The 27,990-nt window shown below is 53.3% G+C and overlaps 9 protein-coding genes across 9 annotated transcripts; 3 read left to right on the top strand and 6 right to left on the bottom strand.

Moving 5' to 3' along the window:
• Window positions 1-45: 45 nt before the first annotated feature.
• IWZ02DRAFT_483035 (uncharacterized protein) lies at window positions 46-2,751 on the bottom strand (the record flags this gene model as incomplete). Its single annotated transcript, XM_066769155.1, has 7 exons — window positions 2,287-2,751; window positions 1,765-2,230; window positions 1,452-1,701; window positions 1,102-1,428; window positions 748-1,020; window positions 640-693; window positions 46-546 (listed from the first exon to the last, which is right to left on the bottom strand). The coding sequence occupies exons 1-7, from the start codon at window positions 2,633-2,635 to the stop codon at window positions 46-48; spliced, it is 2,220 nt and encodes a 739-aa protein (XP_066621005.1). The 5' UTR covers window positions 2,636-2,751.
• A 2,222-nt stretch (window positions 2,752-4,973) lies between these two features.
• On the bottom strand, window positions 4,974-6,624 carry IWZ02DRAFT_307554 (subtilisin-like protease). Its single transcript, XM_066764003.1, has 4 exons — window positions 6,203-6,624; window positions 6,048-6,152; window positions 5,692-5,995; window positions 4,974-5,636 (listed from the first exon to the last, which is right to left on the bottom strand). Exons 1-4 carry the CDS (start codon window positions 6,586-6,588, stop codon window positions 5,232-5,234), a joined length of 1,200 nt encoding a protein of 399 aa, XP_066621004.1. The 5' UTR covers window positions 6,589-6,624; the 3' UTR covers window positions 4,974-5,231.
• Window positions 6,625-7,775: 1,151 nt separating this feature from the next.
• On the bottom strand, window positions 7,776-8,346 carry IWZ02DRAFT_434374 (mediator complex, subunit Med21; the record flags this gene model as incomplete). The annotated part of the gene is made up of 2 exons (XM_066766356.1): window positions 7,776-8,252; window positions 8,305-8,346. The coding sequence occupies 2 exons, from the start codon at window positions 8,344-8,346 to the stop codon at window positions 7,776-7,778; spliced, it is 519 nt and encodes a 172-aa protein (XP_066621003.1).
• A 156-nt stretch (window positions 8,347-8,502) lies between these two features.
• IWZ02DRAFT_307545 (uncharacterized protein) lies at window positions 8,503-10,320 on the top strand. Its single transcript, XM_066764001.1, has one exon. It carries the CDS (start codon window positions 8,743-8,745, stop codon window positions 9,985-9,987), a length of 1,245 nt encoding a protein of 414 aa, XP_066621002.1. The 5' UTR covers window positions 8,503-8,742; the 3' UTR covers window positions 9,988-10,320.
• A 228-nt stretch (window positions 10,321-10,548) lies between these two features.
• IWZ02DRAFT_307550 (uncharacterized protein) lies at window positions 10,549-11,418 on the top strand. The gene is made up of 3 exons (XM_066764002.1): window positions 10,549-10,731; window positions 10,813-10,893; window positions 10,945-11,418. The coding sequence occupies exons 1-3, from the start codon at window positions 10,653-10,655 to the stop codon at window positions 11,301-11,303; spliced, it is 519 nt and encodes a 172-aa protein (XP_066621001.1). The 5' UTR covers window positions 10,549-10,652; the 3' UTR covers window positions 11,304-11,418.
• Window positions 11,419-12,285: 867 nt separating this feature from the next.
• Window positions 12,286-15,705, top strand: IWZ02DRAFT_483031 (uncharacterized protein; the record flags this gene model as incomplete). Its single annotated transcript, XM_066769154.1, has 6 exons — window positions 12,286-12,552; window positions 12,578-13,047; window positions 13,180-14,212; window positions 14,280-15,037; window positions 15,084-15,303; window positions 15,326-15,705. The coding sequence occupies 6 exons, from the start codon at window positions 12,286-12,288 to the stop codon at window positions 15,677-15,679; spliced, it is 3,102 nt and encodes a 1,033-aa protein (XP_066621000.1). The 3' UTR covers window positions 15,680-15,705.
• A 64-nt stretch (window positions 15,706-15,769) lies between these two features.
• On the bottom strand, window positions 15,770-19,469 carry IWZ02DRAFT_455439 (DNA mismatch repair protein-like protein pms1). The gene is made up of 2 exons (XM_066767789.1): window positions 19,429-19,469; window positions 15,770-19,382 (listed from the first exon to the last, which is right to left on the bottom strand). Exons 1-2 carry the CDS (start codon window positions 19,459-19,461, stop codon window positions 16,029-16,031), a joined length of 3,387 nt encoding a protein of 1,128 aa, XP_066620999.1. The 5' UTR covers window positions 19,462-19,469; the 3' UTR covers window positions 15,770-16,028.
• Window positions 19,470-20,258: 789 nt separating this feature from the next.
• IWZ02DRAFT_307526 (SNF2 family helicase/ATPase-like protein) lies at window positions 20,259-24,394 on the bottom strand. The gene is made up of 2 exons (XM_066764000.1): window positions 23,377-24,394; window positions 20,259-23,329 (listed from the first exon to the last, which is right to left on the bottom strand). The coding sequence occupies exons 1-2, from the start codon at window positions 24,173-24,175 to the stop codon at window positions 20,478-20,480; spliced, it is 3,651 nt and encodes a 1,216-aa protein (XP_066620998.1). The 5' UTR covers window positions 24,176-24,394; the 3' UTR covers window positions 20,259-20,477.
• An 834-nt stretch (window positions 24,395-25,228) lies between these two features.
• IWZ02DRAFT_455436 (phosphatidylinositol 4-kinase-like protein type II subunit alpha) lies at window positions 25,229-27,975 on the bottom strand. The gene is made up of 2 exons (XM_066767788.1): window positions 26,448-27,975; window positions 25,229-26,400 (listed from the first exon to the last, which is right to left on the bottom strand). Exons 1-2 carry the CDS (start codon window positions 27,852-27,854, stop codon window positions 25,618-25,620), a joined length of 2,190 nt encoding a protein of 729 aa, XP_066620997.1. The 5' UTR covers window positions 27,855-27,975; the 3' UTR covers window positions 25,229-25,617.
• Between the last annotated feature and the right edge of the window lie 15 nt (window positions 27,976-27,990).

Here is a 27,990-nt window from a genome sequence, read left to right as displayed (position 1 = left end):
CAGTCGATCCAAGGGTAATCTTTCGGTAAACGCGGCAAAACTTTGTCATTGACCATGGCACAAGAAACTTTGGTAGAAAGATAATCCTCCACGGCGGAGAAACGAATCTTTAGGGTACTGCTCGGCATGATCTGCCATGTGCGTACAATAGTCGACAACACTTGTCAATATGACACGGTGGGCTTGTTCCTCACTGATTGAATGACGCCACAGCGAGCTCGGAATAGCTCCGTCTTCCCTGAGCAGGAATTCTCGAGCCGTCTGATGCAAAATATACACCCTTTTGCCGATGATCGATATGAAAAGACCGCTCCAGCTTCGCAAGCGTTTTTCGAAGCTCTCGTCGTCTTCGCAATCCAGGGATGTCATCGTTTCCTCCACTTCCATGGCAACGTTCATATCAGAAACGGTAGGTATTCTGTCCGCAGCAAGGATGATGCACAGCGCCTTGCGAAGCTTGACTTGATTTGTCGATCTGGAGAGCAGCTTCTCGTAAGCATCATAGACAGTCTTCGGGAGATTTTCCAGTCGCTCGTCGATACCAGACTTTGATCTTTTAAGTGGTTCGATTTGTTGTCCCGGTGGTGGATTGAGAAAGTCGAAAATGAGGTGCACCCAGAGTTAAGTGTGGTTTTCTACCTCCAATAGCCGGTCCTCAAGGTAACGGGAAAGATCGGTCTTCAACTTTAATTCCTGTAGAAGGCTGGTTAGCTTTTGAGCAAACGCTTCTTCTGAAAGCCTGCTTACCTTAACCTTGTGACTGATCACACGCTTGACGTCCTCTCCAATCTTGTATGATTCATCGTATTTGATCGCTGAAGCACCTGGGAACTCGAAATGTGAAACAATCTCGTCGTAGTGTCGACTAGTGCAGAGAAACCGTACGCGGGACGTGTTTTGAGAACTCTGGAAATGATGTTGTAGCTTACTCTGCAGATCACTGCGACTTTCGTCGCCGCATTCATCGAGAGCGTCGAACACGAAGATGACATCCTCACAAGTCTCGTCCGCAGTGGCCGCCTGAATGATATTCCGCAGTGCTGTTGATTGCCCCGCAAGAACTTTTCATCTGCTATTGAAAGCATCCATAGCATCATTTACCAGCTCCGGCTTAGCGGTAAGAAGGTGATATACGAGTGCGCAAAGGGCGCTGGCTGACTCGATAGTCTCCTTTTGGCCATCTCTGAAAAAGAAATAACAAATCGTTGCCCCCTTCGCTCTTGGGAGTACTGATTCAATCAAGTACTTCGTGAGGACTGATTTACCGCAACCGGGCCCAGCGGAGATCATTAAGAACCTCGATTTCTTGTCCAGCCAGTGGTGAAATTGAGGGTCATCCTCGAACCATTCGCAAGTTCCAGGAATACGGTCGGGGACTGCAGACTTATATCCTTCGTAGTCAACCTTGCAAAAGTGCTGAGGCACTCCCTTTGCTCTTTGGTCAGTGAGACTTGAAGGCTTTTGGACGCGGCGATTCCGAGCTCTTTAGTGGCCTCTAGCTGTTTTTCCCCGATGTCTAGAAGCTGGTAGAAGTAGTCATTCAGCTTCTCATTGATCTCGCTGAGGTATTCGCGCGATATGTCCCATCCAATACTATCGGCTACGTTCCGCAGTTTGGTTTCTTTCTCTTGGATTGACGAAAGCTTGTCGGCCCAGTTGTCCCAATCCGCCATGTCCCGCGTAGCATTCAAGATACGGTTCCTGATGACATCAAGTATCAGCTTGCCATCACTCAGGGTTAGCTGAAACGACAGTTATGCATACCTGTTAAGCCGACAAACACTATGGAGCTGGAATTCCAAGACACTGGTGTACATATCCAGTACTTGCAGCTCTAGAGAGCTATTCCTGAGTTTCTCTGGTTCCGAGAGCTTGAATTCGGAAACATTTCTCCCAAGAGCGGCGAAATACTCCATACGAGCCGCAATGTAACCAAGCCCTGTATGGAATTCTGTTGCGGACTCCCCAAGACTCGTTAAGAGAGGCAGGCAGAGTGTAATGGCAGACCAAGCTAGAGAAGCTTCCAATGATTTCTCGATCGCTTTGGCAACAATACCAGACACCGATTTGGCAACTTTGACGGCACTTTGAACACCTCCAGGAAGCCCATCCTGCCATTTCAGGTGTTCAAGCTCCTTGAGCTTGCGATCAATAACGCGGGAAAGTTGAGAATTGATGTTTTCGGAGTGCTCGGAAGCAGGTATATCTCGGCCTAAATCGGAATTTTGTTCTGATTTTTCCAATCATTACACGAGTTCCACGGCAGTGCGACAGAAAAAGTCTTACCCTTGGGGCGAGACTCATCGGATATGATCTCTTCGAATCCAATGACAAGGTCTTTTTGGGTTGTTTTCAGTCCTTCGTATGCTTGATTCCAGAGATTTGTCGTTTTTGGGTAATCGGCTTTCGAGCCATCCATCTTGGGCTCATCGGTCTTGGACCCACCGTTAGCAAGCGTAACGTTTTCCTGGTTGAAAACAGAGAATTCCGGAGACTTGATAGTCGCAAGTTTCTGTCCACTGCCGCTCTGCCTTCGGTCGTGCCGCACATGCTTGCAGTCATGATGAAACAGGCGCTTGACGCAACACCCAAACAACGAGTGATGGCGCCTCAACGACTCCCAGTCACTCGACATCGTTGGATCCTGCGTCTGGAGGAAGAAGGCGGAAATTATTTGGCCAAAGTTCGGAATCTCAAACGCCCACGCAGCCAGAATGTTACTCGTGTACAGTAGAAGGAGATTTGGTCTTCGCACGTCGATGAAAATCTTTAGGGGCTATGCAAGAGATGACTGCAGAATAGGGGAGAGATTGGCGGCACGCGCCTAACGGCACGTCCTAATTGGTGGACTGGACAATTCGGTGATAAGCCGTAGCTGTATTTTAGTGCTCCCATAGCCTCACAATCAATGAACCATTCATCGCCATCAAATTACAACAATATTGATGCTGAAAGTCATAGCACACATAACATCGGACTCTGCGTGCAAAACGTAGACTGCTCCTTCTCTCCACCTACGCATGACACGTACGGCCTAAATGCTTCCTCTTCGCTGCGAGTCAAGGAGCTCGGATTTCCCTCGTAATCCACAGGCTGATGCACAAGAAGTCTGCTAATCCAGATCCAGATTTTGGGATAGGGCACGGAGCTGGGTCTTCGAAAGAAGTGTGCAATCCTTGACTGCTCCATCATTTCCAAGGAAAATCCCCGGCCTGCCTGCCAATCGTCTTCGGTGTCAAGCCATCTGGTCGAGCACTGAACCTCTGGATTCCCATCCAGAAGCGGCATGAAATCTTAGCCAATACTTTGGGAAAGCGTGGAGAACAGACTTTCGCCATTCGGAAGCAGGCTGTATCTCCAAGAGATCTTTCGGCATGTCGATCCCCGGGAAACGGACAGCATAGGCCCATTGCTGCTGCGCGAGGAGGAGTGGACCTTGGAGCACTTCTGTTGTCGGAAGATCCGAAGGGCCATGCCACACCTGTGACCACTTTTATTTCTTGTCTCTTGGTTTCGCCTCTCGCCTCCTGCTCTGTAATCTTTCCTGCTTTGATTCACTCTGGCGTGCGTGGCTGACTGTCATTGATGGCGGTAAATAGAGGGAATATTTGCATGGTTTCAAGACCGCAAGCCTGCTAGCTCATTCTTTCTCTGTGCATTGCTGATGGCCCATGCAACAGGCGAAGAGCCTTTGATGGAGAAGATAAACTACTGGAGGAAAGCCAGAATCATTTCTGCGAGGGACTCCTGATTGAAAAGCTGATAGATGTGTTGATGAAGTATACCATTTCCTCCTCCTTCATCCAAGTGATGATTCCGAGAATCCTGATACTTGACTCTCGTCTTAGATGATGGCCCTGAGGGCATGAGGCCATTGATTGACAGCGATCCTTTGAAGCTCGGCCTCGGGAATCCGACGACGAACCCAGTCCATGAGGGGATCGATGTCTCTACGGAACCGATGGGTGCACTCGTACGAATGTCGGAACCAGTACTGCAAAGCGTATGAATAAAAATAGGGCCTCTTGGAGTCTTCGAATGTCATGAAATTCTTTTTCTGGTTCAGCAACATCTCTGATGTACCTGCAGGTAGCGTCTGCTATGGTGCAGATCGCATCTCCTTCGCGTATCGAATTCTGCCATTTGAAATCAGGGTCGTCCAGGGAGCGCAGTTCTGTCAAGTGCTTTTTCAGCAAAAAAGCTCGGGCGGTTTGGAGTATAGTCCAAATTTTTCCGCCGGTAATGGACACAAGTCTGTCTTTATCTTGGCATCGGACACGACTGTCTTTTCACTGGCAGCAGAGAAGACTGACTCGGTTTTCTGGAGAGAAAAAGAGGGCCCGTGCGAGGGTACATCCTGGACGAGCTGCTTATGCCGTTCAGAAAGGTACACGGTGGGGGCAGATGCGACCGGAGAGAGAGCATCCTAATGCCACTGTGCTGGTCCTGGGCCACTGTGCCTGCTTTGGGCATCCTCGTTTTCCTGGTCGTGGTAGCTCTCATTTCCCGACTCGATTCTTGTCTCGGCCTTCTCTTTGTCCCGCTCCATGACCTCGCTTGATGGATGGACCCAGCTCTTGAACCAGGAGCCGACTTTATTGCTATGTCTGTCCATATTGAAGACGCCTAAGTGTCGTAAGTGACCTCAGAGCCAGTTCAAAACGTTGAAATGGATAAAAGACCGTACTGGATCTCAAACTTGTTGGCAAAAATCTGTTGTGGGGCTCTAGAGCGGTCAAGCCGGATTAATCGACCACTGGTGAATACATACAATGGAGTAGAGTCGATAAAGAAAATGCGTGGTCTCAATGCTCCCGGTCCCCACATAGGTTACGAAGCCCCAGATCGTGAAGTAAGACAGTTTCTGCTCGCTGCATAAAGCGACACGTCAATTTGTGACACCATTGATCCCGAACGGCGTAACATCAGGGCTCATCGGTGAAGCTATCGAGGCATCTTTCGAGTCGAATTGAGGAACCCTGTAGTTCATGCATTTCTTTGGTCGGAGCAGGGCTGCGACTGCAACCCCAAGACACCGCATTGATTGTGGAGCTCAGGGTCATTTCTGATCCCACTACTGACGGCTCGCGCCCACAGCTGCCACGCGTCGAGCAGTTGGCCTCGGAGCAAGGCCATTGTTGGTAAATCCAAAAGAAAAGGACGAAAAGTATATGGCTGCTTCGCAGGATACTGCAATTATTATCCATTAGGATCCGGGTATTAAAGTCACCTCAGTTGCCACCATTATTCGCAATCAACAGCTGCCCTCCTGCGACATAAGTCTTGTCATCAGTCGTCCCCAGTCCACTGGCAGCCTTCTTCTTCAAGAAAGCCTTCATGTCAGCTGGGGCCTTCGGGCTGCTGTCCTCGGCCAGGTAGTACGCAATCAGACCAGCGACGTGCGGTGTCGCCATCGAGGTTCCCGACATGATGACGTACGCGTCGTCGCCGTTGTTGTAGGCCGACACGACACCCTCACCGGGAGCGTAAAAGTCGACGCAGGACCCGGTGTTGGAGAAGGAGGAGATAGAGTCGCCAATGTTCATGGCGCCAACAGTGTTCAGGGCTGTGTTGTCGCCGCCCATGTTGGAGGGGCTGTAAGTGCAAGCGTCGGCAGCGTTGTTTCCAGAGGCGCCCTATGAACATGTCAGAAAAGGTCCAATACCTGTTAGTGGTCGAGTGTTGACATACGACTGCGTGAACACCTGCGGCCATGAGTTTCTTGAGAGCAGTCTCGACAGCGGTGGACGTGCCGCCGAAAGCGAGAGACATGTTGATGACGGAGCCCACGCTGCTGGCCCCGGACGAGATCTTTCCAGACACGTAGTCAAGGCCAGCGAGAAGACCAGATGAAGAGCCAGATCCACTGTCCTCGAGGATCTTCACGCCGATGATGTTGGCGTTTGAGGCTACGCCGACAGTAGAGCCGCCAATGACGCCTGCGCAGTGCGTACCATGGCCGTTGCCGTCGGCATCGGACGGGAAGTAAGAGTATCTACTTGCGGGTCAGCGTATGTTGGGCAATTGAAGAGCGGGTTAGAACATACCCCATGGACGCACGTCCTCCAAACTCGGTATGCGATGTCAGGATACCAGTATCGAGGACAAAGACGTCAACACCGCTTCCCAAATTTGAGTCAGAGTACGTGTATCTTGAGATGTGTCAGCCATTGCTCATCCCTATCGGTTATATCAAACATACGTGTAACTCCTGTCCGTGGCAGATTTTCCACTCTGGTCCACAGTCCCTGACTGAGAGATGCGCTGCAGACCCCAGGGTGTACTCGAACGGACATCATTTGCGTGGATGGTAATGACCTCGCTGACAGCCAAAACGTCGTCCAGTGCAGCCAAAGACTCCGCTCCTTGGCTGGTAATAGGTCCACTAAAACCATGGAAATGGGAGTTGTTGAACGTAGCAAAGATGTCATCAAGGTTCAGTTGTAGGTTGATGGACGTCAGGAGGGCAGGGATGTCAGCTCCGGGCGCAATGAGAACATCGTATTCCTTGTTTTCTTGGGTGGACTTGGTGGGCGCGGCGAGGGCACCGGCGAAGAGGTGGAGCGCAAAAACGGTAGAAGCCTTCATCTTGGAGAACCCCGCGTTAGATCAAGTCTCCCGGGACTGTGGAGCTGTTGTCGAGGGCGGAAGTTCTATGGCCCTGGACTTTGATCATTGAGGCACTGAATTGAATATATACACGGCCCCAATCTCCCCGCCATGTCAGGTACATGACCTCACCGTCCGTCGACGGTCCGAGGTTCGCTCTTGACAAGTGGATGTTGGCTTACGCTTTGCACACTGGAATATGCCCCCTGTCGAATGAGCAGGCATACAACGCAGATCAGCCGTACCAAGCTATTGGATTGGCGGTTGAAAGTGGTGATGTCCACCAAAAGAAGTTTGGCCGCTGAAAGGCCAAGCGAGAAGCTCCAACCAAGGACATATTTGCTCATCAGATGAAATTTCATTTGCGGACAGCAGCAGCGCGCGCGCAAACAACCTGAGAAGACCTCTCTGACCGTGTGCTTCCTTGGTCTCTGATCACGTCCCTCGAGTGATAGAGGCCGTCGACTCCATGACTGCAAAAAAGTCGAATGCAGTATGTTCGTCATAGGGACTCGCTTTCTGACAAGGGGAAGATCGATATATGACAAAGGTGATCGACAGGGGATGGCGCAAAAAAGCCGTAGGGACACCCGAGCAGCAAACGAGTTGAAGGAACCTCTGTAACTCCACAAAAGCCATGAATAGTCACAGGACCATCCACGTGGAGGACAAGCAGCTCGACCTTGTGCCTGGATAAAGCTATTCAGCGAGCACCAGCTTGCAAAGGAAGTTCCAAGCCGAAAAAGGGAGAAATGGGGCAACTAGCTGAGAAGGCCATCTTTCCCATGACAGCACGTCGCACGCAATGACGTTGCGGCGGACGTGTCGGGTGTTGCGGAGTAGGAAATTGTGAGGGGATGAAATTGAGATCTCGGGCAAGGAAAAGGACGACTTCAGGACCTTGCGCATGGTCTGTGCATTCGATGGTTCAACACCTTGAAGGTGCCAGAGCTCCCCAGCGATTGTTTAAATAGAGCTCTGTGGAGTCGAAGCCGAGCTTCATGCCGATTGGTCGAGGGCTCTCAGTTCATCAGTGTCAAGCTTGATGGAGTCGGCTGCCGGCGTTCATAAGCCGTGGAGATATCCGTCAAGCCGTGCCCGAAGCGTGAACGCCCGAGTTTCAAGCTTCATTCGCTCAAAGCTGATTGTTATTTACAGCTTCTACTTCAAGGCCTGCGGACTCTCAAGATTCTTTCGTCCAGCACTTGCCTTAGCCTTTCCTTCTCCTTCTTCGCCTCCAGCAATCTTTCATCTTCTTCCCTGAGCAGCCGATCCAGCTCCTTCATTGTTTCTAACTGGTCCTTCTCACTGAGACCAACTCCCGGCAACCGCTCAATCAACGCCTGTATCCGCGCCATGTTCAGGACAATGTCGGAGGCGATCTCGTGCTGGGTCGCGGCGAAGTCAGGATCTGGCGAGGGCGAGCGTGGTGCTGACGTTTCACCAGAGACACCACCTGTTGCCTGGGCGTTATTTGCGGACGTAGCTGGGGGCGATTGTTGCGAAGTCGCATTGGCGGCGGGTCCGTTTTCTGCTTCTTTGGCGCTGGCCTCGCGGTTCGCATCGTGCGGCTGGCCGGGAATGTAGACGGACGGGTGCCGGTCATTCGTGTATCTGAGGCCCGCATAGAATTGTTGAAGAAGCTGAACAACTATCAGAAAGAGACTACGATGTAAGCTTTGTCGGGGCGCATACAATGTCGAGAGCGTCTTGAAGTTGGGTGAGTATGTCGGTCATGTTGTCGCGGTTGAACAAGAGGCCAGGGCGCGATGGTTTGCGAGAGCGTTGAGGGGAGAGACTCATTGGAAAGCCGAAATCTGGCTCCGGTACAAAAGAAGGACGCGTCAGGACGCTGATGAAAGGTCAAGTCTACATGTGGTCTTGGTGGTGACGAGACTCACGGGACCGGGAGCTTCCTGGAGCAAACACGCGCGCGAGCTATTCAGCCGGCGTTTTGCCGGCCGCAGCTGCACCTCCGGAAGGAAACTCCCTGACACCCAATTCTCTTTGTGCTAACGACATCGAGCCATTGGCCTCACAAGTTCTGAGATATGCTCTCGTGGACGTTTCAATCTCAGCAATGAACATTTCTACCGATTCGTTATTCTCCAACTGCGCTACAATCCCCGTGCCATGATCTCTTTGCTCCGCCATTTCCTCCGGAGCACTTTACCAGCCCTGCAACACTGGCACCGCGCCGCGTCCAGCGCGACCAAATCAACGCGTAAATCGCGTAAAACAATCGGGTCTCTCGATTGCTCGGACTCAAGAATCGCCCATGGCTCTGAAAACCACCAGGATTTGCCGTCCTTCCTGGACTACGCCGAGCGCGTCGACCTCTCACCCAAAGCCTCCGTCTACGTCGGTACGCACTATGAATATACCGTGGCAACCACGCTATCACGACTTGGCTTCAAGTTGACGCGTACGGGACGTGCTCGCGACTACGGTATCGACCTACTTGGCTCGTGGACGCTGCCAGTCCCTGCCTCGTGGTCGACGAATGCACAACTATCCGAGTCCGACCCCGCTGCTACCTCTACTGGTACGGACTCGACAGCTCGAATTCGAGCGCCGACTCTTCCTCTCCGCGTCATCATACAATGCAAATGCAGCAATAAAAAGCTTGGGCCGGACAAGGTGCGGGAGCTGGAAGGGGCGTTTACTGGTGCGCCAACGGAGTGGCGGCAAGAAGACTTTCTCGGGCTACTGGCAACGACAAATAGCGCCACCAAAGGTATCATTGAGGCGCTCGGACGAAGCCGGTGGCCCATGGGGTTCCTGAAGATCGAGCATGACGGCCGCATTGAGCAATTCTTGTGGAATCGCAGCGCGCAGACGCGCGGGTTGGAGGGGCTGGGCGTCACGGTGAGGTACATGCTGCCGCCGCTGGGGGCAGGTGGAGTGATGACATCGGAGGACAATTCGAAGGCGAAAAAGAAAAAGGGCGAGAGCGAAACCGTCAGGACGGACATTGTGCTGACCTGGGATGGCATGCCTCTGCCATACCTAAAGTTTGAGGATGTTGAGGCTCTCGAGGGACTGAAAATGGATGAAGTAGAGTTGGTGGAGGCTGTCCAGGCCAAGGAGGAGCAAGAAGGCCTAGATCTCAAGGTCAAGAAAACCAGAGGCCGAAAAAAGAAAGACGACATCGATGAAGAGATAGACCTGGAAGAGCAGGAACCTCAGACACCAGCCCGGCGACGCGGTCGAAAAGAGAAAGATGCTCTACTGGAAGACGAAAAATCCACCGAGGAGCTTGTTGAGGAGATTCAGAAAACAGATGGTCAAGATGACGCTGAAGAGGACGACGAACCGCCAGTTGCAGCGCCAGTTGTGAAAAGAGGTCGGGGCCGCCCACGAAAGATACGGGATTGAGAAATGTACATCAAATGGCTTAAGGACTTCGATTCCAACCGCGAACCGAATGTGAAAGCTGGTGTCGTGACATCAAACGTCGGCCCAATGATGCAGTTTGTGCTGTAACATGTGGTGTAATCAAAGTTTTGAAACCACAATGCCTGCTACATTTGAATGGCAGGACTCATCGAGTTATCGTTATCAGAACTAAGGTGATCTGTGATGCTGCACAATCTCTGCAGATGGAGGTCATGGACGAAGTTGATGGAATCACCGCCCATCCCAAAAGACACCCGCCATGATTTCAGTGAGCCTGTGGCTTGGCTTTATTCGCTACGATTTTTCCGTCATTGCTTGGTACAGCCTGCAATCATGTCCGGATTCGGCTTGCTCTTCAAACTTCTGCGTCCTGTGAATATCTCACAAGCCGGGCAGTCATGGTGGATGGCCTTTCCGAACCAATTCTCCTTGACAACATCTGTGCAAACCTTTGGTTCAACTCGAAGCAAAAAAGATGGAGTCAAACAAGGACTCGCCGTTTGACAGCTCGATTCAGAACGACCCAGAGGAATACAACTTCGGAATGACAGCCGAGAACAAACATCTTTACCGGACTAACTCCAAATAAGTTCAAGTCGAGCGAGGGCGACTCGGAAGATAATGGCTTGGACGGTAATAAGTACATGGAAGGCGACTGGACCGAGGAGGACGATGAAACTTCTGTCGCCCAAGAGAGACTTGCGTCTCCTGTAAATCTCCAAGGTTTGTGGCCTTCTCGGATACCTTGCTTCACATCTCGAAATCTCCTCTGTAACTTTTTTCGACAACGCTGATTGGGAGCAGGCAAATCGTCTCTTCTGGAAAGGCACTACGACTTGTGCCCCCCAACGGTAGAGGGATTCTGTCTCAAGGCTAAAGACTGGGGTCGGCCTATCCTATTGCGCTGTAAATTAGGCACATACTAACATCGTCCAGGTTACCTGGATGTTGAAGACATTCACGACATCGATTGGAACACAACTGCCTTTGACAAGCTCGTCCTGCCCCATGCTTACAGGCGCCTGGTGTGGGCCTGGATGAACGCGCAGCTGTCTCAAAGTGATGATTTCGATGACGTGATCAAGGGCAAAGGAAAGGGCATCATCATGCTTCTGAGCGGCGAGCTCGGCACCGGCAAAACGCTTACTTCGGAGTATAGTTCGTATCAATTCACGAACCAACCCAGACAACGCACTAATCGTAGACATCTCCACAGTCTCCGAAGCCATGAAAAAGCCTCTCTACAGCACGAGCGCCGGCAAGCTCGGAGACGATACCAGCCAAATCGAGCGTAAGCTTGGCCAGGAATGTGGCCAAGGCAGCGAGACTGCTGGCAGTGGGGGAGAATGCACCGCTTGCGCTTGTTCATGTCCGGGCTGTTCTGAAAATCCACATGGGACAGGCTGCAGGTTTGGGCTATAGTGTCACCCATGGGTGAAGCTTGCGCTGAGTACTGCAGAATGGAGGCATACATTTGACCAGGTAGAGTGATATCGACCTCTTCAACTCCATCTTGCGACAGGTTCATCTGCGTGTTCCTAGACTTCCAGGATTTTCTTCTACCACTACTCTCCCTGAGTTTGATCAAGCAAACACTTCAAGGTCGATTGCTCAACGCGTGGCAGCAACTTGTGCGTGTTGTCGTCCAGGGATCCACAAGTCCAACAGGTACTGCTCGGAGCTACGGAACTCCTCAAAACTGCCACTGTCTAATCGCAGCTTGCTCTTGCGGCTATCTAAACGTTTGGCAACGGGCCCTTTGGTGCGTGGTCAACGGGACTCTTGATCCAGTTTTTGACTGGAAGTCCCTTCTTTCAAGCCAGCGTTACTGAACAGCCGTTCGCCAAAATACAACAATCAAGTGATGAAACGCACTCTTGCCACACCTCCTACCCTGCGTATCGAAAAAGCTGACACTCCTGGCAGTGTGGCTGCGTTCAGGGAGGGTTCGGATGCTTTCACAGCCGCGTCTAAAGAGCATTCGTTCACTGCTGCAGCCAGATTCAGGAGCATTACCATTTATTCTGGAGCCCATTGTGCACAATCTTGCCATGCCTTTCATCAAGATCGGTTCCACTCTTGCCGTCTCCACCTTGGCTGCTAGTCGTCGATCAGTGTGGCTTGACCGCTCAGGTACCCCACAACAGAATTTTGTCGACACGTAAGGGTCTGTCCCTGATCGGTACTAAAACTGGTCTCTGCTCCGCCGTCGCCTGCACTTCTCATCTTCTTTTGCGGCACTTGGGGATCATTCACCCCAGAGAATGAACCGAAAGGATGGGATTTAAAGACACTTTCAGAAGATTACGCAACGGGTCTGGGACTGAGCATCCCGAAGACTTTGGGGATGACGGCCGCGAAGAAGCTTCAGCGCCGGCGGATGGACAAAGTGCGGGAGCCAAACAAGTTCAGCGATTTCAGCCTGACAACACATCCGAAGGCTCTGCGGAACACCCTGGAGAGGCGCAGGGCACATTGTGGGATCGGGCTTGCGAGGAACTGAAGAGGACTCAGCCAGACCTCGTGGCCAAATTCCAGGAGATAGTCTCTGCGGAATCTCACACAAAAGGTAGCCTTGTGCCCCAACAATTCCTTTCGCATTTCAAGTTTAGCAAGATTGACCGATGTAGGATGCGCTGATCTGGAGTCTCAACTTGATGGTGTGATCAAATGGAAGTTGAAAGAGCAAAATGAGAACGCCAGAAAGAAGAACCTGCCCAAGATGTTGACCGACGCCGCAAAAGTCGCTCAAGAGGTGTCCGAAATGGTTGCTCTCGCTGTCAAGAACTGTCCCGAGGCGTCCCTGGCGTGGGCTGCTGTGACTTTGTGCTTGCCATTTTTCACCAAACGGAGTGAAGCAACATCAGCCTGCTACGACGGGCTGTTTTACATTGCTTCCCGGATGGATTACTTTGTGGCTCTTGAGTCTGAAATTGCGAAGTTCCCAAAAAGGGACCAAAAGAGGTTCATTAGCAGCATCCTTGAGCTTTACGTTCAAGTTTTGGACTTTCAATTTCGTTGTATTTGGCGACTCTACACGTAAGTGCAAATTTTTTCTCGGTATGCGAAACACGAAAGGGGTTCCCTCATCAACATGTGATGGACGTAGCTCTAGAGGGAGGCATCTGCTGTGTGTCGAGGAAGGTCTGATGCTGAAATTGTCATGGCCAGGTCCTCATGGAAAACTCTTGCTCGAGACATGCTCGACTGGGACACCTGGACTCAGAAGCTTGCATCTATACAAGAAAAAGAGACCAAAATACAACACGACGCCCAAGACTGCGGACGGAATCTGTCCCGAGAAGAGCTCAGCAAGCGAGGCAAAGTCATAGAGGACAAATTCGATGAGCTGATTGAAATTCAACAGCAACAGCAACAGCTTCTTCAGGCGCTTGTGGCGGTTATGATGCAAGAGAACGGACGGGATAGCATCGGTGTTGCCGCACAGATTGACGACCAAAAACCCCATCCTGCAGCTCTCGAGAAGAGTACTAAAGCTCGCAGCAAATCCGATTCCATTTTGAGCCCAGACGAGTTGAGGTGCAGCCGCCTGCTTGCTCGGATCGATTGCGGGGACTACAAATATGCAATACCGGAAAGGATTTCAGGAACTTGTGAATGGCTTCCAAATAATCCCAAATTCTACGCATGGCTGCGAGGAGATTCTACGACGTTGCTGATATATCTAAATCCTGGTATGGGAAAGTCTGTGCTGGCGAAGTATTTGGCCGACTCAGTCCTGCCAAGGAGCGGAGTACAGATTTGCAATTTCTTTTTCAAGGCAGGCATTGAAAAGGCTACAACCTTGAACATGGCACTTTGTGCCTTGATAAAACAGCTTTTCGCTGGTGATCAATCGCTCATGAGGCATGCAGTAGACGTCTATAACAAGATTGGAGAGAGGATGGTCGAGTCAGTTTCAGCACTTTGGGAAATCCTTCTCAATGCTTCACTGAATTCTCAGAGCGGTGTGGTCTGTGTAATAGACGCATTTAATGAATGCCGAGAGGAGGACAGGCAGACCTTCCAAGAGCTTCTAGGGAAGTTGAGAAGAAGTAACAGCGAAAACCGCTTGCGCTTCATCATCACTAGCAGGCCTTATGAAAGTATCGTACATGGGCTTGGGGCACCAGACTTTGGAGACGATGAAGACTACGAAAACGTCAGGCAGGAGACACGCCTTTACATTCAAAAAAGAACCGAAGTAAGCCTTCCGCAAAACCCATTTATTCTCCCAAGTCTCTTTCTCAGATGCTGACGAGATCTTTCAGGCACTTGGATGGACTGATGATCTCGCATCTTATCTAAAAAGCAGATTGCTTCAATTTGGTTGCCCCACCTTTCTATGGCTCCAACTCGCCTTCGAAATGTTCGGTCCTTCCCCAGGAACAAATCATACTCGTTCAATAAATCGGACCAAAATAGGCGTCGACAAAATACTGAAAAGACTGCCTACGAATCTTAAGGACACCTACGAGACTGCTCTTTCTCTGACACCCGACGCAAAGTATCTCCACAAAGCGTTGTGCATTATCATTGCCGCGAGAAAACCACTCATGGTCCGGGCGATGAACCTTGCCATGGAAATATCGGAGCAGACTGAATCGTGGGACGACATCGACTGCGAGGATGATGAAGTTTTTGCAAAGCGCCTCGTGGTCGCAGGGTGCGGATTGATCTCTATTGTAAAAGGAATAGTATTCCTTAGACACCTGACAGTCCGAGAGTTCTTGGAAGCGAGCACCGAGTCGCCGCCAAATTTTTGCGGCAAGAATACCCAGTGGCACCAGTCAATACATCTCGCACAAGCAAATTATGAGCTTGCAATCCTCACCTCGAAGTACCTGGACGCTTTGGAATATCCGATACCGCTTGGTCCCGGCCTCCGCCGGCCTCCTTTTGGGAGTTATGCTGCCAAGTACTGGACCACGCATATCCAGGCGGTACTTGAAACAGGTAACTTCAGTTTCTTCAAGAAATTTGCGGCGGATTTGGGTTGTTTTAAAAACAAATTCGAAGAGATGGAAAGGTATCGAATTGAATCAAGAGAAGAATAGAAACTGTCCAAATTCAAGGGAACACACAAAGGCTTTGCGATACATCACAGCAAGGGCCGCATGTAGAGACAACTGCTTTGCCAGCCATTTGGATAGCCATTCAGCTTCTTCCAAACACATCAACCCGCATTCTGTTATCCTCTGCGCTCTCCAGCCCGCCACCCAAAGTTTGCATCCATTCGGCTCACACAGCGACATCAAGACCAATCTTACAACCAAGACATCACGGCTCCTACTAGTGAGTCTTTACATTCGTGCAGGGAGCAGTCACCTCGACCACCACCACAGACACTGCCTGGCAACGGCCATCCGCCATTACAGCCGCACCCAAGCACCTGTCGTTCTCGACCGTAGAAAATCTACATCAACCCCTGTTCTCCCACCCTTCTATTCCAAAGCCCTGCTATCATGTTTTCACGACTCTCGATAGTCTGCACTTGCAGTCTGTGCCAAAGCCGTCCACGCCTCTGCTAAAGACATCAGCAACACACTGCACCGGTCTAGCAAATCCACGCACCCGCTTCATCAGGTTAGCGACGCAGGCGAGATCGCGTCTGTCATATGACGAGGCAGCGGGTAGGAAAAATGAGGAGCGGATGAAAGCGAGAGGATAAGAGCGGAGGAGAAGGTACTTCAGTTGGGCGCTGGAATATTTGTTTGTTTACTTTGCTTCGGATTGCATTCGGCATCCGTACTAGACTAAATTCGACCGAGTTGGACTGTTTTGGACTGGTTAGTCCTCGACTTGATTTGATTGCTTTCCATATGCTGCACTATACTACTCTCTGTCTCCATATACCGAGAGACGGCGACTAGAATCTGTCCGGTCTCCGCAAATAAGCATGCATGCAGGCGGTTGACCAACAACCGACCGCCTTGACCAAAAACCACCACCAAACGCGCCGACAACTAAAGACCCTCCAGCCAATTGAGGCATTCCACCTCTCATCCCATCCGCCTCTCTTACATCCCCGTCCCCGTACCGCTCCTATCGCCCTTCAAAAACTTGTCCCACACCTTTCTACCACCACTTCCTCCTCTTCCTCGCTCCACCTCAACACCAATCCCAACCCCAACAAGACCATCTCCTTCCTCCCACGCGCGCCACTCAGCCAAGCCGGCGAGATGCCGCATAGTCGGGCGACCATGCGGACAATTCCAGGGCTTGTCAATCTCGCCCATGGCGTCGACGACCTTGCGCATCTGGCGGGTCGTCAGGTAGCGGCCGATCATGATGCTACTGCGGCAGGCGCGCATGGCGAGGGACTTGCGGACCTTGGCGGGACGGGGGGTGCTTTTGCTTGGCTTCTTTGGATCGTGGCTCTGGCTCGGGGTGTGCTCGTCGGCTGAGGCCGTTCCGCCCATCTCGCCAACCAGGACGATCAGCTCTTCCAGATCTTTGATGCCAAAGACTTCTTCACGACCGGCACCCTTTACGAGGCCCATTTCTTTGGCCACTGGCACGCCGAGCAGCCGGCAGCGCTGGCCAACGGGTTTATCGCCGGAAGTGTCGGTCTCGAGGAGGAAGCCGTTGGCAGCAAAGGGAGCCGGGTTGGAGAGGATGGTCTCTTCTTCAATGGCGGTCAGGGAGAGCGGGAGCGGGTGTACTAGGCGTTGCGGCGTTAGGATATATGTTGCCGACAAGCGTTCGAAGTTGATCTTCTCGTCAGATGCATGCTGGTCGATGATGAAGAGATCGTCTGAAGCAGAGGCTGAGGAGCCAGGTGCCGGCGGAGTGGCTGCGAGAGAGCCATCTGTCGACGAGGATGGGCGCACAGTTATGATGAAGCCCAAATTGAACTGTCCGATGATGCGCATGCGAGAAAAGTCGGATTTTGTCACAGTGAGCGAGAGGCGTTCTTCAGGCGACTGCTCCGCGTTTGCCCCGTCCACAGCTTTCCCGTCTGCTTCTCGACACGGTTTGATTCGTTGTGCCAGTGATGTCGCAAGTCGTCCGATCTTGTCAACCGACGTGTCCAGTGTCTGGACCAGCTGAAGGGTTGACTGCTTACTCGTGCGACCTTTGAGGATGCTGGTCGCCCGTTTGATGTTGTCTTTGGATGGCTTGGCCGCTGCTTCTTCCGCTTTTGCAATCATCTCGGCAACACGAGCTTCCTCACGCTCCTTCTTGGTCTCTTCGTCCAAGTATTCATCGTCGTCGCCTTCATCATTCTGTACGAAAAGAGGGGAGCCTTGTCGAGGAGGCGTTGTACTGGTTGCCTTTTCTGATTCTCGTGTAGCATCAGCTTCTTCGTCTGAGGCGTCAGCCTCAATACTTCCAGGAGCTTCAGACTTGTCGCCATCAGAGCCTCCCAGCACCTCGGAGTGTTTGTCTGATCGATTGTTTTCTTCTTCTTCGTCTTCTTCTTCACTTGCGCTCCCACCCTTCTTGCCATCGGTATCGCCGTCTTCAATCTCATCCTCCCCCATGCTGCTCTCTTCAGCTTGAGTGCCCGGTGCGCGAAACATCTGCAGCCCACTGACAAACCCGCCCAGCTTGCCACTCTCCTTATTGCCACTCTGATCCAGCAATTTGCCATCTAAGCCAAATTTGGGTGTGTGGATCCTCCTCTTCTTGTGTGGATTGGCTGGCGTCCCAATAGTCATGGTCGTCGTCCTATCGCCAATGGTGATGGTCGCCGTTTCAGCTGGTGCGCGTTTGGGCCGCATTCGATCGAAAGCGTTTTGAATTGGACCTTTTGAAGATGACTGTGTTGCGGATTCCTGGTGGTGCTGAGGGGAGGCAGCATCGGAGGAAGCGAGCCTTCGAGGAGTTTTGGATCCTTCGTGCTCTTCAGCCTCTCCATCAGAGGATGGCAGTGGCGCGCGCTTCGCAGCGGTGTCAAAACCGAGGCGGGTATTGAAGTCCTGGACCGGACGAGAAAGAGGAGAGCTGGCAGCAGGCGCAGATGACGAAGAATCGAAAGCCAAACTCTTTGAAAGCTGTCGAGAGTCCCCGGGCTCTGTCTCTGCACGCTGTTTGCCCTTTTCTTCGGTTGGCGCTGGCTTTGGAAGCTCTCTGGCGGCAGGTTCACTGGGGCGCTGGGCTGGCGCCGGTAGCTGGCTTCTACTCAAAACATCTCTGCTCGCAAACTTTTGCATGAGGCTGACCGGCGTGCCATTCGGCTCCGGCGGACTTGATGACGGTACATCGTTCTCGTCCCTCGCTTCTTTCTCCTGCGGAGCTGGCGTAGATTTGGCGAAATTAAGCGGCCGAAATTGGCCCAACTGTCTCTTGCCTACTTGTGCTTGCGGTACGCTCTGGTCATGCTCCTCGAAGCACCTTACAAGGGCTTCCTTGAGCGCCTCAAGCAGCGCGTTCTGGTCATGCAGCAAGATGGTGCGTTTGTCAGGAGAAACGTTGACGTCGTACGCGCTTGTGTCCATGACCAGGTTGGCGAAGATGAAAGGCGACTGCGTGACATTGTAACCTTTGTATACCTCATTGACGGCCTTGGACACTTGGGGCAGCGCGCATGGCCGCGAATTGACAAAGAACATTTGGCGGTCGGGGGTCTCACGGCCCTCGCCAACAACAGGGCGCGAGATGTGTCCAACGATCTTGACCTCGCGGGTGCTGACATCCTCCTGCGTGCTCCAATTCTTCGCCGTTTGCGTCCCGAACGTGGTCGGCGACATTTCAAACGTCAGGTCGAGAGGGATGAGAGCCGAGAGTGTCTTTGCGCCGTACACATTTGCAATGTTCTCCCTGGTCGAAGGGTTCGCTTTGGTCGAAAAGACAACGATCTTCTTTCCTTTCGCCGCCTGATTGCTGACTGCAAAGCGCACGCCCGAACTAATGCAGGCGTAGGCATGCAGCAGGCCAAGCACCTTGCCATACTCGCGCTTGATGTTCTTCTCCAGCTCCTTGCGGCGCACCGGCAGGTTATGAAACAAGTCTTCCACGACGACCGTCGTGCCCCTTTGGCTTGCAACGACCGACGTGCCCTTGAGCTTGCCCGACAGCTCGAAGTCAAGCCTTGTCCCCTTGGCGCCATCACTCGCTCGAGCCGTCAAGATATGAAAGTGCGACAAGGCACAGAGCGAAGACAGGGCCTCACCGCGGAAGCCAAAGGTGCGCAGCGAGTTGAGGTCTGTGTAGCTGGACAGCTTGGAAGTGTAATGTTTGAGGGCAATGGTTTCGTAGTCGGATGGCACGATGCCATGACCATTGTCTTGCACCTCGATCGAGTCGAGGCCGTTGTTCTTGAACCGGACGTCGATGGAAGTGGCGCCGGCGTCCAGGCTGTTTTCCACGAGTTCTTTGACGACGGAGCAGAGGTCGACGATGACCTGGCCGGATTGAATCTGGTGGACCTGGGAGATCGTCAGAGGGGCATCTTCTGAGCAGTGCACGACGTACTGAGCGGCCCTCGATGGGCGTGATGGTGGCCATTTCAGCCCATGGTTGACGTTGAGAGACGTCGCTGCGTCGCGTGAGGTTGGGAAGACGCGGCGACGCGCAGGGATGCCGCTGAATTAGTCGTGGCCGCCTCTGTCAACCAAACATGGCTCGCACGGTTCCTTGGAGAAAGACACAACACCTTTCCTCCACTGCACAGCACGGTCAGAGAATGCAAACTTCTATTGTCGTCTGTAAGTGTGGTATCCAAGTATTTCAGCAGCACCCGCCGCTTCGCCATTCCACAATTCCAACCTCCCCTCGCAACCAACCAACGCAAACGCAAAGGGCAAGAGAAAAAAGAGCAGGCAGTATCGAAAAGTCAGCTCCATCTCGCGCAGCCTCGGAGCTCCACGGACTGTCCGTCCTCTTCAGGTAGCGCACGAATCCAGGCCCATGCGACCATTTGCGCTTCCAGTTTGTCTAATGATGCTTTCGTGTGTCTGTACACTGGATGCTCTGTCTACTCCTCTTCGATCCATCCTTTTCCACCGTCGTCAATGGGGGCAAATGCAAACTTCCGTATGTGCATGTGTAAGGGTATGTATCTCTCGCGGGAGTATTTAAAGTGAAGAAGCCAGGAAGCATAGAAAGGAAACGAAGGCGAACGGCATCAACCGGCGCAAAGGGGGAAATTGAAAACCAAGAAAAAGAAGAGATATTCACCATCGCCAGGCGCAATCCAATGGATCTCGGGCGCGCTCTGGCCAAGGAGTCACGCGCTTTTGCTGGCTCCGGGTCTGTCCCGAGTCGGGGGGATCACAGACATAGCATTCGATGGGCGCAGAGATGTGTTGTGGCTTTTTGGTGCTGAAAGAGCAGGGCTGCGGCCACGGAAGCAGGCATCTCCACTTTTTAATGTAGGGCCAAGCGGCTTAGCAGTGACTGGTATTCCGAAAGCGACGTGCAAAGAGCTTTCAGGATTCTAATGCCTTTTTGACTCCCAGGTCGAATGAGCGGGCTCAACATGTACCTCGTTGTTCCAAGACTCGTTCAATCGCGCCAGCAACTCAGCGGAACAAGCTCCTCAAATCCTCAAGCTTGCGCTTGGCCGCCTCGTGCTTGTCGAGCTTGACATTGCGATTCATACTCAGGTCAGCGAGATCCTTCTTCTTCTTCTGCAGCTCGAGCATGCGCTCCTCGAAGCTGTCCTTCATGATGAAGCGCGTGACCGTGACCTCGCGCGTCTGGCCGAGGCGGTGCACGCGGTCGACAGCTTGCGCTTCCGCCGCCGGGTTGTACTGCGGCTCCATGACGTACGCCTTGGAACCGGTTGTCAGATTGAGGCCCAAGCCGCCAGCCATGATGGAGATGAGGATAACCTCAACGCTGGGGTCGTTCTTGAAGGCGTCAAGGGCGGCTGTGCGCTTCTGGCGAGACATGGTGCCGTCCAGACGCGTGTGCTTGACATTGTGATTTTGCAGCGCAATGGAGATGAGATCGAGATATGCAGTCCAGCCAGAGAAAACCACGCTCTTGATGGGCGGCTCGTCCGGGTGTTCTTCGCTCCACAATTGGTTCTTTTGAAGCTCCTCGATGAGGGCTTTCACCTTGGTGTGGGGACCACCGTAGCGAGCCATCCTTTTAGCCATTGACGAGCTCATGTTTGCAGCGAGACGCGCCTTGGCTGCCTCCTCCCTGTCCAATTCTTCCTGCAAAAGGCAGAACAACGACTTGCGCACCCAAGCGCCACAAAATGGACAGTCGGCATAGTCGACCCAAATGGACGACGACTTCTGGTTGTTGGGGTCGGGACTCGCACTGGGAGCATTCAAGCGCGAGGTGTAGTGGTTCAGACAGTCGGACGAGGAGCATAGCAGGTGGAAGCACGGAGTCATGTAGCCAATCACGTCGTCCCGTCTTCCAGTGTCCGCTTCGTCGTCGGAGTTCTCTGCGCTCGCCGGGGCACCGCCAAGCTGCTTGTCGCAACGGGCGCAAATATCGACCTCGCTCTCTTTCATTAGATTCAGCATACTGTAAGCCTGCTTCGCATTCAATGCGGGCTTCCTGCTCGAATCTTCGTCATCGTCATCATCGTCAATCTCAATGGCACCGCTGTACGTCATCCCTTCAGCAATTTTCATGTCTTCGTCGCTGAGGAGTTCGGCGCCATGAGCACAGATGAGACGCAGACGAGAGATGGCCTTCAAGACGTGGCCCATGTCATTCTTTGCAAGTGCATCTCGTCCAGCAGTCATGGCCTGCATCTTGCGGAACGTGTCCTTGGCAAAAAGATCAAAGAGCTGGCGTTCGTCAGAGGAGAAGTCAAGCCGTACAATCAGATCATGCCGAGGCGGGAGGTTGATCTTGTCTTTCTGGCGCCGCAAGGTGATCGAGTCGACGAGGACCCGAAGCTTGGGCAGGATCTCTGTGTCTGCGTTCTTGAAAGGGGTAAGGATGTATTGCGTAAAGCCATTCTTCTCGTCGAACGGCTTGACGCGCAGGAATTTGATGAGAGCACCGAGGTCGTCCAGTCTGTTTTGCACTGGCGTACCGGTGACAGCCCATCTCCTCTGACCATTGAGAGCACAGCACGCAAGACTCTGTCGTGTGGACTGGCTCCGGATCTGGTGCGCCTCATCAAGAACAATTCGGAACCAGTTGATCTGAGAAAGAGGCCTCGAATGATTGAACTCGCTCGACACCAGTTGGTATGTGGTAATCACAATATCATGGTTGGCGAGAACCTTGGCGACGCTCTCACGGTTTGGGCCATGGTGGACACACCATTTGAGCTTCTTGTTCTTGGTGTGGGCAATGATCTGCTCCTGCCAGTTGGCCACTGTGCTGAGGGGGCAGACGAGAAGCGTGGCCCGGGAATTGCATCGAAGAAGGACCGGTGGACGAGAACCACCATTGGCGTTGGAATCGATGGCAACCTGTGGAGGGGCCATGGTCCCAAACGCGCGAGCCTGATTCTGTGTTGCTGCGATCAAGGACAGCACCTCCAGCGTTTTTCCAAGACCCATCATGTCCGCGAGGATGCCACCTTGAACAGGCCCAGGCTTCTGGTTGGTTTCTTGCCCGGTGATGATGTTGTACCACTTGGCGTTGTTTGATCCAAGCTTCCACAAGCCGATGTCATTGTCCGCGCTCTCTCTTTTCGTCATGAATTCAAGCGCTTGCTTCTGATGAGGCAGGAGCGGCGTGATGATGGTCTCTTCGTCGGGCTCCATTTCGGGAATGTCGTCGGTCTTGGCCAGAGAATCAAACATATTGAGGACGTCTGAGCGAATCTCGTCTTGAGTACGTGTCATCGTGTACGTTGATGAGGAGGACGAGCTAGGCAGTGTTCGATGCTTTGGCACCACAATTGCCTGAGGATTTTCGTATGGATACGAGGTGGGGTAGCGAGCGGTTGGATCGCGCAGCCAGACCTGGTGTTGACTTAGGTGCGCACCAATCTGTTTGGCACTCTTGCGGGGGGCGAAAAGCGTGATGTTCAACGGAAGACGACTTGACGCTGCACCACCAGCAACCTCACCATCCTTCTTTCTCCGTGCATCGATGCGAGAATCTAACTTCAGGTTGATATTCGGTGCGTCGATAAGAGGAGCAAGGGCCATAGCAGGTTTGATGTCCAGCTGTCCAAAGGCCCTGTCAGAAGGATCAATGACCACAAAGACGAAGTTGTGCTGTCCCGACCGACGTTGAAGGCGCACTTTCATTGGTGGCCACGAAGTAGAAGATCCAGCAAAGCCCCAACTAGGAGTTGGGACTATAGTGTAATTGGCGAAGGCAGCCTCGAGTTTTCCGAGGCATACAGTCTTGTTGGCTTCATCATGGATCCCAAACAAGCGTCTGTTTTCTGCTAGTGCTGGACCAGCTCCTGTGACCACGATGTCATCATCTTCGTTCTCATCTGGCAGGGTCAGTACATATGGAGAGCACGATGCAGGATGAACATACCTCCTGTGAGATCGACAACAGGACCTGTGTCCCTCACACCCTCCTTCCTCTTCTCGGTGACGTACTCGCTCAAAACAGTACCACCACTAGCACCATTGAATTGGTTCTTCTGGGCTTGCTTATGCCCCTGGTCTAACTCTGGCTTGGCAGTGGACTTGGGCTTGGGCTGGTCCTCACGGCGCTGAATGCCGTGCATGCGTTCAATCATGGAACCCATGCCCAGGTCGACAACGTCCTGACCCGGCTTGAGAGCATTCGTGTGCGACGGGACATGAGGCTCGGGATTGGGAGCATTCGTCTGCGTGGAGGTGCCGGGCTTGGGAGCATTCGTCTGATCGGCCAGCTGGGCGCCGGTCGCCGCCTTTGGGTTGAGCAGAACCCGAGGATCGAATATGGCCTGCTCAACGCGTGGCCGCTTGTTATCCGCAGACGGCGATGCGGTACGTTGGCGCTTGACGGCGCCCTTACCCTTTGGGTTCAGCAGGGCGCGCGGGTCGAAACCTGACATGCCCGGATCTTGCTCCTCAGAAGCCTCTGGATTCAGCGGCGGGCTGGCTTCTGATTCCGGCTTCGCATTCGGATCTGACTGTGCGGTGCGCTCGGTGGCGGGCGGGTGAACTTCACCTTTCGTTAGTTGATAATCCTTCGAAGACAGCTGCTCAGGCTGCGGCGTTGTGCGAGCGGAAGACAGCGAAGTGAGCGGCGAGTGAGGCGGGGAAGAGAAGTCTTTGTCGGGCGGTGGGCTCGATGAAGTGAGAGCGACGTCAGCCTGGTCGGCTGGCGCGAGCTGCTCAGCCATGATGAGAGCGAAGTAGCTTCAGGCCAATGCCGCTCAAGTAAATGCGAGGGTGGATGAATGAATGAGCGATGAGAAGGTGATGCAGACTGGAGTGGGTCTGATGATGGAAGGTGGTGAGGCGAGGTGGTGGTGGCAGAAAAGCCCGTAAAATGTTGAGGGAAGAGGTAGAAGAGGTGGTGGTGGTGGTGGTGGTGGGCGATGGAAATTCGTGAGGCTATTGGTGATGGAAAGGTTGGGGTAGAAGGTTGCGAAGAAAGAGATGACGACGATGTTGGTGGTGAACGGCAAGAAGATGTTGCCGAGCAGATGCGGCAGGATGACGGAAGGTAGTGAAGCGAAGTGAAAGTGGAAGGTCGGAGGAGGATATTGAGAGAAAAAGAGGAAGAGGTGATGCGGTGGTGAAGGAGGGATGGCAGAAATGAAGAGTTGGAGTTGAGGTCAAAGACTGGAAGAACCGCCTGGCAAAGCGCCAACGTTTTTCAGCCTGTGGCAACTCCCAATGACGGTGAGGCGAAGCAGTGATGGAAAATGGAAGAGTAGAGTTGAGAGAAGGGGAAGAAAAAGACGAGGGGGAGGAGGGGGAGGAGAATGTTGGAGGACATGCGAAGGAAGAAATGTTGGAGTTGGAGTTGAGACCAAAAACACATGAGAGCAGCACGCCGCCCGGCGCATGTCAACCTTTGCTTCATCGCAGGCTCGACGAGGCGAATAATCACCTATCTGAAGAACATAACGTCGAGTCGAAATAGTGCAGCGTGCTCCACGCGATGACGGCGCATGGCACCACTCGGGTGCAGCACACGAACACGAACGCGACTCTCCCCTTCCAGCCACGGTCGCGCGCCCCGCGCACCCAACACGGCAGCAAGAAAACAGAAACAGTACTTACTCGAAATTGTCCTGCTTGAAGCGCGTCAACTCAATGTCGGACTCGGGCTTGACGCTGTACGTTAGTGTGGCGGTTGGATGCATCGAGTCATCGGCGAGATGCCGATGATTCATTGACCCCCCGGCCTTCTCATGTCGCGCTAGCCGCTTTGGGGCCCAACATCACCTCAGCATTCAAAAGCAACTGTCGTCAATCTGCCCCTTATGCTGGAATCTTTCGATGTATAAGGTACGCTCGTTAATCAACTCGTGGCTAGATCGTCTGCGACCATGAACCAGTCATATAATGCCAGCACGTGACGGGCGAAATGTGTGCAGACACCACAGCATATCAACCTTTCTTCTCTACAGTAGTTTGAACCTACAGAAGAGCATACTGTGTAGTAAGTTTGGTTCATTCATTCCACGACAAAGATCAAAACGCCGCCCATGCCCATTTTGTTCCCGTCCAGCATGACAACAGCAGGAGCCGGCCACGCATCCATCCAACACAAAACTGCCAAACTACCTTACAACAACGACAAAAGATCCAACACCCGTACATATTGGTCAGACTAGCACCACGTAAAGACGGGATTCTTGCTCTTGACCGTCTCGAGGCGCTCGACAATGACGCGCTTGCGATTGCCCTCCATGTCCTCTGCAGCCGCAAACCCGAGGTCGCCTTCGTCATCGTCGCCGTACACGACCGGCCCGCTGCCGCCGCGCACGCTGAAGCTGAAGCGCCGCCTTCTAGACTCCGGGCTGGGCCGCAGACGCCGCGGGCCGTCATAGCTCATGCGCGACTTGGACGGTGACGGCCGCTCCACGTCGTGCACGTTGAGCGCGCTCGACTCGCGCGAGATGTTGAAGCGGTTGCCGTGTGGCGGCGACGAGTCGAGACCGAGGAGGTCGTGCTGCTGGGGGTTCGGTGCTGAACGGCCTAGGGCATTGCTAATGTCCATTTCCTCCTGTTCGTCGGCGACGGACAATTCTTCCTGCTGCCGACGCATTTCCTGACTCGGCCGCTGCAGTGGCACGGCTACTGGAATGTCGACGAGATCGTCCCAGACACACACGCGCGCCCGCCGCGTCAGTTCCAGCGGCCCGTGGTCCGGCGTCTTGAGCGTCTCGACGACGTTCCAGGCTTGACCTTTCATGACGGCCATTTGCCGTGCAAACATGCGCTCCTTGAAGTCGGCGTCTTGTGAAAAGCATTTGCGCAGGGCCAGTTGCGTTTCCGACCACCAAACCTTTGATGTCAAGAGCGGTAAGAAGTGGTGCCGAGTTGCGTCGGAAAACGGTTGGCCAATGAGAGACACTGGGAGGAACAGCCAGCCGAAAGGATAGCTTCGCCACTGGTCTCGTGTTAGCTCTGACTTGCGCTCGTTTCTGAAATACTCACAGCGTCTGGATGCTTCCAAGGCCAGGACAAGCTGTTGTCAATGGCACCAATTGACACGGTTGGCCCATCATCATCGTCCGGCGCGTTTGCTGGCGTGTTGGATCGGCTCGTTGCAACCATTGGCTCTTGTCGCGTGTAGGGCTCGCTCGGAGAACCATTTGATCTTCCATTACTCTTGGGTGGCTCCGCCACGATGCTTGCTTCCTCCGTCTTGCGGTTTATTCGAATCATCCAATTGTCCAGCCCTCTATCAGTGTTGCGCATGATGTAGTCAAGAATGACCAGTCTCTCGAGCTGCTCCCGGAAAGACTGCTGCAGCCGCTCAGTCCAGAAACCACGCCGCCTTTCTGCCTCGTCCGCCGTCGGCGGTCTGTCGTCGTCTTCGTCATCGGAATATGAAGGGCCGCTCGGCCTGCAGTCCTCGGTCCATCGCCGCTTCTTCCGCCTTGCTGCGCCTGCACGACCGGCGGCGCTGTGCTGGTCTGGCCATGGGTGCTCCCTCAGAAAGATGTTTGCATCCCTAAAGCCCTTGAGAAATATCTGGAAGCTTCCAACCTTTTCCGGCAGCGGCTTCTTTTTCCTGTAATATGCGCGACGATCCCAAAAGTCGTAGAAGAAGGATTTGGAGGAGAGAGAGACAATGTCGGTGTAGGGTACGAGGTGGGTGCGGAGCTGGGTGTCGAGCACGTAGGCGGCAGCTTCGGACACGTACGAGAGGTTGGGAATCAGGCAGGCTCTGCCAAAGAAGAACGGAAACAAGTTTCGGTGTATCCACTTGGTCCACTTGGGGTTTCGGGACGCGTACGGCTCCTCGTCCTTGGGTTTGAAGACAGCGACGACCTTGCCATCCACATTACGGGCAAAGTAGCTGCCAGAGCTACCCTGCGAGATGAGCTTGGGGTGTACGCCGAGATCAATGGCGCCGCGGACGCTCTCGACAATGTCGTCGAATTGGAGCTTGGTCATGCGGTCCGTCTGCAGCGAGTCGTAGTCCTTGGCCAGCGTCTCGGACGTGACGGGGCGGATCCAGTCTGGTGCCTGGAATACCGAGTGATGAATCTCGAGCTGTTCCTCATCGGGCGTCTTGCCGCGAACACGGCGAATCTTGAACTTGGAGGCAATCTCGTCGGCCCATTTCTCGAGGCGGGCGTTGATGGCCTTGATGTCGACGCCAGAGTTGCTGCGGGCGCGGAGACCTGGAGCTCTGCGGCGGGGAGAATCGAGGGTGGACGAGGGCATGCGCGAATGGCGGCGCGGCTGGATGGGGGCATATCGAGGAGCACCGCCGAGGGAAGATTGGCCACGGTAGGGGTCGTCATCTTCGGAGTCGTCGAAGATGTCGACGTCTTCCTCCTCGGCCTGGGCAATGCGAGCGTAGCCAGAGGTGGCCGGCCTTCCCTTGGACATGGTTGAGGGCTTGTTATGGGATTGAGAGGAGCGATGGTGGCATGTTTCTGCAACGCGCGGTCGAGGTGAGCGGGAGGATGCCGAGCCTCATTCAAGACGGCGGAGCTATGACGATGCGGAGAGCCAAAGATGTTGC

The sequence above is a fragment of the Phyllosticta citriasiana genome (genome assembly GCF_038021145.1).
Source record: "Phyllosticta citriasiana strain CBS 120426 chromosome Unknown IWZ02scaffold_9, whole genome shotgun sequence".
Lineage (NCBI taxonomy): Eukaryota > Fungi > Ascomycota > Dothideomycetes > Botryosphaeriales > Phyllostictaceae > Phyllosticta > Phyllosticta citriasiana.
The sequence above is the reverse complement of the archived record's forward strand: the minus strand, read 5'-3'. Positions and strand labels throughout refer to the sequence as shown.